At 35.3% G+C, this 11,672-nt stretch overlaps 3 protein-coding genes across 3 annotated transcripts; all 3 read left to right on the top strand.

Annotated features, from left to right (window-relative positions):
* The first annotated feature begins 74 nt into the window (after window positions 1–74).
* On the top strand, window positions 75–2,802 carry LOC18008956 (tRNA modification GTPase MnmE). Its single transcript, XM_006389971.2, has 10 exons — window positions 75–276; window positions 357–685; window positions 877–1,015; window positions 1,104–1,225; window positions 1,335–1,538; window positions 1,634–1,693; window positions 1,797–1,935; window positions 2,032–2,150; window positions 2,239–2,454; window positions 2,544–2,802. Exons 1-10 carry the CDS (start codon window positions 105–107, stop codon window positions 2,736–2,738), a joined length of 1,695 nt encoding a protein of 564 aa, XP_006390033.1. The 5' UTR covers window positions 75–104; the 3' UTR covers window positions 2,739–2,802.
* A 2,785-nt stretch (window positions 2,803–5,587) lies between these two features.
* On the top strand, window positions 5,588–6,736 carry LOC18009217. The gene is made up of 2 exons (XM_006389970.2): window positions 5,588–6,048; window positions 6,311–6,736. The coding sequence occupies exons 1-2, from the start codon at window positions 5,714–5,716 to the stop codon at window positions 6,462–6,464; spliced, it is 489 nt and encodes a 162-aa protein (XP_006390032.1). The 5' UTR covers window positions 5,588–5,713; the 3' UTR covers window positions 6,465–6,736.
* A 3,569-nt stretch (window positions 6,737–10,305) lies between these two features.
* On the top strand, window positions 10,306–11,592 carry LOC18008239 (protein DOWNSTREAM OF FLC). Its single transcript, XM_006389969.2, has 2 exons — window positions 10,306–10,747; window positions 11,056–11,592. The coding sequence occupies exons 1-2, from the start codon at window positions 10,579–10,581 to the stop codon at window positions 11,385–11,387; spliced, it is 501 nt and encodes a 166-aa protein (XP_006390031.1). The 5' UTR covers window positions 10,306–10,578; the 3' UTR covers window positions 11,388–11,592.
* Window positions 11,593–11,672: the final 80 nt, after the last annotated feature.

Here is an 11,672-nt window from a genome sequence, read left to right as displayed (position 1 = left end):
CTTTGTGAAGAACCAAAAACGCTGCGTTTGGGTTTTATCTCTCTCTGTTTACCGGCTCCGGCGTTATCCGTAAACGTTTGTGTTCGGTGCGTTTTCCGCCGTCAATGGAGCTTCTCCTCTCCTTCCGCTCCGTCGGTGTTCATCTTCTCCGAAAATCCACGCCTATCTTCACCCGAGGCAGTAGAAACTCGATACCCGCCTCTAAGAATCTCTTCGTTCTCTTATTCTCTTCCTCTGCTAAAACCCCTCTTCTTAAACCACGAGCTGCGTCATCAGGTCAAGAGCCAAAGAAATGATTCCGAAGGTTTCTCATTTACTCTATTGCTAATGTGATTGTTTCTTTCTGATTGTTGCAGAGAAGAATCCTATCGTTTTCAAAGGAGACGAGCGTGTGATGGGTCTTCTAAGCAAGGTAGATGATGCATTCGATAACGTCGATCGGTTTCAGAGCTCAAGCACGATAGTGGCGATAGTGACGCCGATCGGTGGCCCACCTGGTGCGGTGGGAATCGTGCGGTTGTCTGGGCCTAAGGCTGTGGAAGTTGCACGACGAGTCTTTCGTTCTGCTAAGAAAAGGATGAAGAAGACGAGCGATTGTTCTGCAGATTCATATTCATGGCGGCCCACGAGTCATTTCGTGGAATATGGAGTTGTCGTTGATTCAAAAGGCAATGTTGTTGACGAGGTAGAAAAAAGTTATCAAATTTCAATTCAAGTTCACACTTTTTCTTGTTTTCATTTCTTCGCAATCAAATTACTGGCTTTTGCTTAGATCACAATTTAAACTGGGGAAAAAGATCAGAATTTTATTTGACGTTTCTACTGTAACGTGCACGTTTGGTTAGAGATGGATTTTCAACTGTGACTGCTTGTTAGGTTTTAGCCGTTCCCATGTTGGCTCCTCGGTCATATACTCGAGAAGATGTAGTTGAGCTCCAATGTCACGGGAGCGAAGTTTGTCTGCGCCGCGTTTTGAGGACATGTGTTGAAGCTGGAGCAAGATTAGCAGAACCAGGTCCGTGACTCAAATTCCTTCATTACCTTTTTGTATCCATCCTTGGATTACAGATTTGTTTATTGGTTTCTTTGGTTAATTATTTCAGGAGAGTTTACACTTCGTGCCTTTCTAAATGGGCGTTTAGACCTTACGCAAGCTGAAAATGTTGAGAAACTCATCTCGGCCAAGTCTTCTGCTGCTGCTGATGCTGCTTTAGAAGGGATTCAGGTATATATTTTACCCTCATTATGATCTAAATATTAGCCTATTGGGTATTGATTATACATGATCATTGTTAAGCAACTACAAGTGCTCTTCTCTACTCTTTTTTCTTCAGGGAGGGTTTTCATCTTTGGTCAAATCATTAAGAGCGCAATGCATTGAGATCCTCACTGAAATCGAAGCTCGTTTAGATTTCGAGGACGAGATGCCGCCATTGGATATAGACTTGGTTATTAGCAAAATAAACAGCATGTCTGAAGACGTTGAAAGTGCATTAGATACAGCGAACTATGACAAACTTCTTCAGAGCGGGTTGCAGGTATAATTTTAAGAACAAATATCCTTCTTCTTGTTCATGCTTGAAGCTTTTCTAAGTGTATTGTATTTCATTTTTCATTTACTAAAACGTTACAGATAGCTATTGTTGGGCGTCCGAACGTTGGGAAATCAAGTCTTTTAAATGCCTGGAGCAAAGTATGGAACAGAATGATCCTTATTCTCTTCTCCTTTTGTTTTCTTCTATATAAACTACACTAATTATTCAAATATCCGCTGGTGATTTAATTTTAGCGTGCAGAGTGAGAGAGCCATTGTTACAGAAGTTGCGGGAACTACTCGAGACGTAGTGGAAGCTAATGTTACACTCCGTGGCGTGCCTGTCACACTTCTCGACACTGCTGGTATCAGAGAAACCTGTGACATTGTCGAGAAAATCGGTTAGTTTAATATTATTCAACGATTTAAAATCGGAATTTCGTGTCCAAAAATTGCCAAAGCTCTTAACTTGAGAGAGAGTTTGATAAAACGTGCAGGAGTTGAGAGATCAGAAACAGCTGCTAAGGTTGCTGATGTCATAATCATGGCAGTGAGTGCTCTCGAGGGCTGGACTAAAGAAGACACTGAGCTTCTACGTAAGATCCAATCAGACAAGGTAATTTATTTGATATTCACTTCTTCTTCTTCTCCTTCTTCTTCTTCGGACAAGGTAATTTGTATTCTGATTTTGGTAATTGAAACAGCCTATGATTCTGGTGATGAACAAAATCGACTGTGCTCTTCCTGATTGTTTTGATCAATTAGAAGATGAGAAGAGGAAGAGAGCAAAAGTTTTCCATAAATCTGTGTTTACATCTGCTGTTACTGGTCAAGGAATTGAAGAGCTTGAAGAAGCAATATTGGAGATTCTTGGTCTTGATCGTGTCCCCACTGGAGGACATCAATGGACCGTGAATCATGTATGTCTCAATTTTCTACCATTAATTCTGTTTCTGTCCATTAACTTTTGAATGTTGCATTTAATCCCCCATTTTTGGTGTTGTATCAGAGACAATGCGAGCAGCTCGTGCGGACGAAACAGGCGCTCGTGAGGCTGAGAGAAGCGATCAAAGATGAGATTCCGATTGATTTCTGGACGATTGAGCTGAGAGAAGCTGCGTTGGCTCTTGCTCAGATCAGTGGCCAAGATGTCTCTGAAGAGGTCTTGTCCTCCGTTTTTGCCAAGTTTTGTATCGGAAAATAAATTATTGTTATTAATTAAACCCCAAACAAATCAAAAATATTTCGTATTTACCACATACTTTCAACTCAGGATCTACACCGTCATAGAACCAATAAAGGAAAAATGGTTATCACTGAATCTAAATTTAAAATAAATTCTTGTTTTATTATTGGTTTGTGGATCTTTTTTTTTATATATCATTCATGGACTTACAATAACTAGAGTTAGCTTCAGATTCTGAAGTAAAAAGGTATATGCTGATATATTACAATACGGTCTTCTTAACGTAAAAAATCTCTGTTTCAAATGTCCTGATTGATTCGAATCATTGTATATTATATTATCGTTAATTAACAAACATCGTCAAAATAATAATGAAAGCGAATTATGAAATAGAAGTTCCCCGACAAACAAAAATAATGAAGTGTGTGGACCAGATATTGAAGCCCACTAGTAAAAGAGAAGATGGCCCACTTTTCAATTTGTGAAATTGATTGATATTTGGAGTTGGGACCAAATTTGTGTTTGGTTTACTGTAAAAAAAACCTTTTCGTTGTTGTGTCCAGAAAACGAACGAATCACAAAGTCAAGAAAAAATAAATAAAATTAACGTCTCTTCACTTTTTTGACTCACTTGTGTCCACTTGTCTTCTCAATCATACCAAATCCATCTCTATTAGCACCAAACTTCCACGTCAGCTATAGCTTCCCCTTCATTGTCATTTACTATCATTATAACAAAATAATAATTTGAATATACAGGAATTTTAATCAATTAGTCATACTCATATGTATATGCTTAGTATCAATCACATCTATAAATAAAATCGTAATTTCCCGTTTATTTGATTGATCTCAAAGTACTATCATATGAATGCAGACCTCTTTGTGTGTTGTATTTAAATTTTGAAAAAATATCTGACCTGAACAAACTATTGAAGATAATAATTATGAAATTTTTGTTTCTTTTATTACCGTCTATGGTATCACATAAACCAACTCATGGTGGAATTCTTAGTGGAAAGATCATGGTTCGAAACAGTAGCGGAGCTAGTCAAAAAATTTATAAGGATCAATTATAATTTTCAATAAAATTTGAACAAATTTTATAAGAGTCATTAAGCTAATTTTCAACATTTTATCTATTTTTCTAATAAAAAATACATGTAAATATAATTTTTTTAGAAATGCACAGGGGTTAAATGACCCCCTCTCTACTACCTACCTCCGCCATAGTTCGAAACCTCTTATATTGTTTTCTGTTAAACTCTTACACTACTATTTCTGCCCAATAACTTGCACCTAAGTTTTCGAAACAAATCCTCTCATTTAAACTTCTCATCGTAACCTTTTACCTTTGTAGAAAGAACAAAAAAATGATTTATATTGATCTTACTTCCTAAAAATAGTCATTTAAAAATGAAAAATCTCTTCGAGGCTCACGACGTTGAGACCGACCATTTTGGTACATTGTGCCACTCTGTTTTATCTCTAGTTTTTCTGTGTAAAGAGGTCACAATGCACCAATCAGCATAAGCTTCTGTTGTGATTTTCAATCACCAATTATTTATTGAAGGAAACACGAGCTTTTGAGGAATACTATCGTCCCCATTGCCAAAATAATACTCTTAATTGTTGGGCATTAAATCGTCTTCAATTAAATTTAAGATGAATGTTGAAATTTGGTGAGAAATATGAGGCATGTGAAGTGGAGAAACGAGAGAAGGCTCTATAAAATTGCAAAGGGCAAATTGAATTAAACATTGTTGTCAAGAAGGTGGTCCATTTTTATATAGCTCAGACCCAGACGTTAGGAACCAAATAACTAAACATTTCCCTTTCAATTTTCTTTATTTTTCAGCATTTTTTCCTATATATTTTCTTTATTGTTACTTAAGAATTGAAATAAGTTTTTTTTTAAATTGTTATTGTTTCTTCGGGCTTTATTTTGCGGGAAGAAAATGACCGGGTGGAAATGGACTATTAATTCTTGTGGCAACTATCGCTGATGTAGAAAGTTAATTATTGTTAATTTAGTGGGTCCATTTTAGCCCCAATGGACTCTTTCTCAAATGATTGCGAAATTTTAGATGCACTGTAAGATAGTGAAAACAAAAACTGTAGTTTTAGTCTTTTAGATGCAATGTAAGATATTTAATCGCCAAAACGCTTATATTGTTCATGCATCGATAATATTCAAAAATCCTTGCACTCTTAACTAGTTTTGAGTTTTTAACTCTCATTTTGATTTTTCGGTTTGTTTGATTTTCATACTTTTGTCTATAAGACAACCTTTTGCAAAAAAAATAGATTGGGTTAGCTAGCCAATTCCTATATGAATTTCTATAAATTTCTCTAATGAAAATCAAGCACTTTCTTAACAAAAAATACTTTTCTAAATTTCTTTTTAATCATACCCTTAGATTTATTGGCCAGACAGGTATTTTTGAAATACAAGATAACATCAAAAGTTTCATATATTTTGGGACAAGAAATAATTTCTCTGACAGTTAATAATGTAGTACATTGATTCGAAAACAAATTTTATTTTATGGTACAAACTGTATATTACCAAGTTTCACCATACACTACAAAAAAATATCACTTTACCGTGGAGAAAATTAGTAAAATCATTTTTATCCTGTCAACGAGGAAATAACAACATAGAAGTTTTTATACTGTTTTGTACTTACACCACCACCACATAGTACAAACAGATTAAATGCCCATGCCAAAATGTTCTTGTTAGAAAAATATATAATAATTCCAGAATCCTGACGTGGCATAATCGTGAAACGAACATATTTAGATCAGAGAAATCAACGGTCCAGATGTAGTCCTCAGTTTATGGTTCTTCTTTATCTTCTTCACTGTCCCTTCTCCTTCCTCACCCCCTCCTCACTCCCTCTCTCTCTCTAGATTTGCTCTGTTCAGAGCGCAAAATACAAAGAAAAAGAGGAACAGAAACGGAGCAGACATATACACACAATAATACGATGTTGCTTGGAAAGAGACAACGACCACCGATTAACAGAACCACAAGTCTGTCGGAGATAAAGTTCGATCTCAACCTTCCCGGCGAAACAGAGGTATCAAATCAGCAGAATCCAAGCCAAAATCCCGTGGTGGGCTCGTATGTTTCTAACGCTCAGAACATAGCAGCCGTCGATCAACACCGTGGGCTGTTAGATCAACGGTTCTTAGCTATGGTCTCACCGAGAGGTAACCTGAGGAGACACTCAGGCGATTTCTCCGACGCTGGACATTTCTTGAGATCTTGCTCCCTCTGTGAACGCCTTCTTGTTCCCGGCCGCGACATCTATATGTATAGGTATATATATAACAAATAATATCATCGGAAAGAAATTAAACCTGCAAACTCTTGAATTTTGGTCGTAGAGAAATTCGTGAAAGTGAAAGTGAACCACTTTAAATCGTGTGTGTTTTTGTTTTTTCTATGTTATAATCCTTTTTATGGAGCAAAGAAAAGTAATTAACTTAAAGGGGTATAAGGTTTTCCCTATGATTTATGATAATATTAGATAATTTGTTTTATAATTAAAGTGATAATTTTGGTGTAATTAAAATGGCAGGGGAGATACGGCCTTTTGTAGCTCAGAGTGCAGGCAACAGCAAATGGCACAAGACGAGAGGAAAGAGAAAGGCAAATCGGCATCGGCCAAGGAATCGACGGTGGCAGCCACCGCAAAACCCGGCAAAGGAGGGAGAGCTGCAGCCGCCGTGTAATCCCTATATTTTCACACACATTATATAGTTAATTATATTATGTGTGGGTTTGTTATGTGTTTGTATATGATTATGATGGGTAATATATATTAAGCATTGAGCGTTAATTAACCGTGTTAATCACCCCCTCGTGTTTTGTGTTGAATTAGATGGGTTTTTTTCGAGGGTTCAAGTTTTACAAGTTTTGATCTATTTGGAATAAAATCAAATGTATGTTTCTTTTTTTTTTTGTTAAGTACTTAATGAGAAAAATTAAGATCATAAGATTTGCAGCGAATTTGTGTGGGTGAGGTTGCATTTCTGGAGACTGAATCGAGTTTTTTAGAATCAACGATAAAAACAAATACGTAATTAGCAATTTAGTATTCCCATTTAGCATTACTAATTTTCTATCATATTTAACACCAAAAGTTGTATCACAAGCTGAATATCATCGGAGATAACGAAGAATATATATAGAATACACACTCTTTTGAAGTTAGAACAAATGTATTTTTTTTTTTTAATCAACATCAGACCTGGAATCAAGATCATTTCTTTTATTGGAGAATTAATACCAAATTTTCAATTTAGGTCAACTAAAGTTGATGTACAAGTTTGTACTGGCTGTAGCCTTTATGTACTTTTATACACACATATTTTACAAATAAACCTATATACAATAATACAGACATACGGTGTTCGTCTTTGTGTATGACTATGAATTTCTTAATTGTATGTAAATTTATATTTAAATATGCAAGGTTAATTCAATACGATGTTGCTTGAGTCAGGAATCTCATGCCTAATCAGCATGGGTCCCAGTGTTCACCAATTGGAAGAATTAATAGATTCTTTTTTTTTTGGATTTAAAGGTCGTTATATTTTTGACAGACTCCTAAATCCCAATTACATTTTTCTTTGTGCGTTTCCCCATTTGTTTCAAAACTTTTGCAAAAAAACTAAATTTGTTTTAGTTCTTATCCTTTTTTCTTCTAACGAGATGATTAACGCTACCTTCCTATACTTTGATGGATGCATACAGCATACTCGATAAACACTAAGAAGATATGAAGCGTTAAGTTTGTTCTTTTTTTTTTGTTTGGTTTTCGCACAACAACAAAAATATATTTAGACTAAAAAAGTGCATATATAATACTTTTTTCAGAACAAATTTTCTAATTCTACCATGAGAAAATTCTTTACAGTGGTTGTATAATGGAGACTATGGAGTAAAAACAGAACGTATTAACAAATTATATTTAAAGTTCGTATCACACAGATAGATTGCTTTGTGAATAAATTTTGTAGTAGCAAGTTGATATTAAACATTTTAACGTATTAAGTGAGCAATATTATAGTACCACTTGGCCAAATTGGCATGTGTCCGCATCAAACTTGGCCAACCATCTGAATTCCAACGTCTCCTTGATATCTCCAACCTAGCATCCATGCTCCTTAATTATTGTTTTATGAAACAAAAGCTGAATAATTATGTTTTAATTAACAATCTAAACTATAACAAGTCCGAGATATGTAAAGTAAAGATGGTTGGCATCTTTCTCGACCAAAGAGATGGTAACTTATAAGAGTAAGCGCATGGTCTCTATTTACTTATTTGAATTAAGACTTAATAATTAGTTAGCTACTTCGGAAAAGAAAAGATAAAAACGATTAGTTTATTCCGTTTAAGTGAAAACCATTATCAAATATTATATATGAATTCCTTTGTGAATTATTCACTTGATTCAAGAAGAGAATTTTTCAATAGAGGGTTTAAGTTTTGTTTTCTAGTTTGAGCTTTTAGTAAAGGATGCTGGTTTTCACAAAATGATCGTGTGACCAATGAGCCAAAAACTCAAAATATATATATAGCCTATCAAATAAAATAGACTATGTCTTATTGTATGTGGTATTTGTTTTCTAGGAGGGGACAGGAAATGCGAAGTTGTCCCGTTACTCTTTGGTTCTACTTATACGAGTACTTTTCTATATTCAAGAAAATTAGCCGAAGTGTGGGGATACACGTGCAAATATGCTCTCCATTAATTTTTGTTTGTATGCCTAATACAGTTGTGTAATAGATATTATGGATCCTTTTTACTTAATCCTTCTATAATATACTAAGATTAAGTACACTTGAGAAAGGCTATATTTATATTTTATTTACACTCGTTACCCGTTTGTGCTTATATATGAGCAGTGAGTTCATACTTAATGACTAATGGCCATCTTTAAATTTTGATATTAACTTAGTCACATCTTAACGCGGCCGTAAACTTCTTTCCGTTTGCATTAAGGCAACATTTTGAAACTACACACACGCATAGTCTTTCACCTTTATCCCAAACCTTGGTTTTATTATTATATGATCGATATTTGATATTAATAATACAAATTTTTAGTGGTGTTGGCCCATTTATCTACTACGAATCGAATTGTTCCATCCAAATTAAGCAAAGACAAGTGGGAACAGCTCATTTCAGAGTCAAGTAGTTTATCAATTGTTCATTTCATTCTTAATTTGGACTTCAACAAATATCTCACGTATGTTTATCATGACTTATGCATATACAATAAAACAAAACATACTGGTATCTCAATTATTTTGATTCTTGATCTTATTTAGATATTATACTTTCATGCCTTCCCACTTGCTTAGGTATAGAGTCCTCGTTTTTTTTTGTTTTGGGTATAATAATTACAAATGAACTATAGTTAATTGTATAACTACACAAAGTAATAGAATATGTATAGAACTTGTGTAATCTTATATATAGTTTTTTTAGAGGACAAAACGATGTTATTAGAGTAGGATGATTTCAGTTATGATTTCACGATCGTCAAACGATAACACGTTTTTATGTAGTGCGATTATTACATTCGTTTCATTCTACTAACTATGGAACTGTTAATCCTATAGTAAGTCCATCATTATAGTATGGGGTTTCTACCAGATTATATCGATTCTTCCACAAATTAAAGAAACGATTTCAACTATCTACGTACTCATCAAATAAAAGTGTCACTAATCACATCACATGACCAGAACCAACGTACACAGTGGAGAAAAAAAAAAACTATTGTGTATATTGAAAGAAGAAAAAAAAAAGTGAAAACATAACGGTGATGAATATCAAAATAATGGTTTAACAGAAAGGTTTTGGTTTGGTACGATAAAATAATTGATGTTCGCCACTATATGTACATTACATGAATAGATAGTCATCAATATCATCATCATGTGACTGAATAAACTATGCTCAAACAAACTTATTAATGATGATGTTCATATTTAAACATTAATATCGCAGTATGTCGCCTTTTCCTTTCTCCTCTATTTTGTTTTCAGTGCATCATTCTTATTTTGAAAACTTTCCCTGCTGAAAAGAGCTCAGCATATGTTTTATTACATTACCCTTATAGATAACTAATAATCCAAATTAAGAAATACTATTACAAACGCGAGCTGATAATCTTATATATAAACGTACTGTAACTATATAAATGCAAACACAAACGCGATCAAAATGAAATTCGAGATAGGGTCTTTTTATTTCGTTAGAGATGAAAGATGGCTAGCGTTGTATTGTATGGGCCGGAAAGTAGTGATCCGCTATGCCCACATTACATAATCATAACTCAGATAAAAGTAGTGAAACTAATGGGCCAAGAAGAGATCCAAGGAAGCATAATGGACTTTTTTATTTAAAGTAATAATTTTTTGGACACCGTCGTTTTTAGGGACTCTCCATTATTATAATTATTATTGTTTTAGCCTTTACGAAAAAAACATTGGACTTTGGTGCTTTCTTCTTCTGCTTGCCATGTGAGCACCGACAGAGAGAGAGAGAGTAACCACTATCCTCCAGCTGCAATCACGCAAACGCACCGCCTTTTTTTGTTTTTGCAAAGAGCGTTTGGGGTCCACTCGTTTTCGTTCCAATCATATACTGCCACGTTAACATATACTACTAACAAATTGACGAAAGTGCCCCTGAGCGCATAGTAAATCTCACGCGCTTTCATCTCCCCCTCCTAGATTCGCTCCTCCACTGTCTTAAAGTTCCTTCCTTCCTTGTCACTTTGATCAGAAATCCATAGCAACTCTCTCTCTCTGTCTCTGTATTCGAAAATGGCGAAACTGGTGATGTTGATGGTTCTCTGTATCTTACCGGCGATAGCCATGGCGGCAAGGATGCCAAGAAGCATCGGAAAGAATACTATGGTGGTGCAAGGTTCCACTTACTGCGACACTTGCAAATTCGGCTTCGAGACTGCTGAATCCTCCTACTTCATCCCCGGTTTCTCTCTCTCTCTTTTGCTTAGATCTGACAATTTTTTTCCCTATATGTTGCCTTCTCTTTAGTGTTAGATTGTCGATTCGGATGGATTACATTTTTCTCTATAGATCTGGGGGGCTTCGCTTAGTGTTGACGAATCTCGATTCTTAATGGACTAGTAGTATGTTAGATCTAAGAATCTCACTTCCATTTTGCTCTAGATCTAGCTTTAGATTTACAAATACCATTATTTGAATTATACACGACGCTGATGATTTGGCTTTTTTTTGATTCTGATGAGAGCTGTGTTTTTTTTTTCTGGCTTTTAGGTGCGACGGTGAAGCTAGTGTGCAACGACAGGAAGACAATGAAACCGATCTACACAGACGTGGCAGTATCAGACAAAGAAGGCAAGTACAAGTTCATTGTCCACGAAGACCACAAAGACGAGATGTGCGATGTTGTGCTTGTGAAAAGCTCAGACGCAAGCTGCCCTAAAATCTCCCCAGGACGCGAGCAATCCCGTGTCATCTTAAACCATTACAATGGCATTGCCTCGCAGATCAGACACGCCAACAACATGGGTTTCGAGAAAGAAGTTAGCGATGTCTTTTGCTCTGAGCTTATTAAAAAGTATCAGGTTGATGAAGATGATGTTTAAGATTAGACACCATCCCTCTAATCTCTCTCTCTATCTTAATTAATGTGCATCTTTTTTATATGTTAATCCGGGGTTATGAAAGAAATTTATATTTGTATTTGTTTTTAGAAGATGATTGATTGATTACTCTGGTGATTCGGAACTCTGTTTGTGTAAGTTTCTTATATGGGCCTGTGTCACTTCCTTGCTTGGGAAGTGTCTTTTATTGATTTCTTCATTCTTCGTTTCTCTTTAGTCTCTGATCTTGGCTTAGTGAAGTTTCATTAATTTACATATACAAAACAT

This window comes from Eutrema salsugineum, unplaced genomic scaffold (assembly GCF_000478725.1).
Source record: "Eutrema salsugineum unplaced genomic scaffold, Eutsalg1_0 scaffold_9, whole genome shotgun sequence".
Lineage (NCBI taxonomy): Eukaryota > Viridiplantae > Streptophyta > Magnoliopsida > Brassicales > Brassicaceae > Eutrema > Eutrema salsugineum.
Note: the sequence above shows the minus strand (reverse complement) of the source record. Positions and strands in the feature narration are given on the sequence as shown.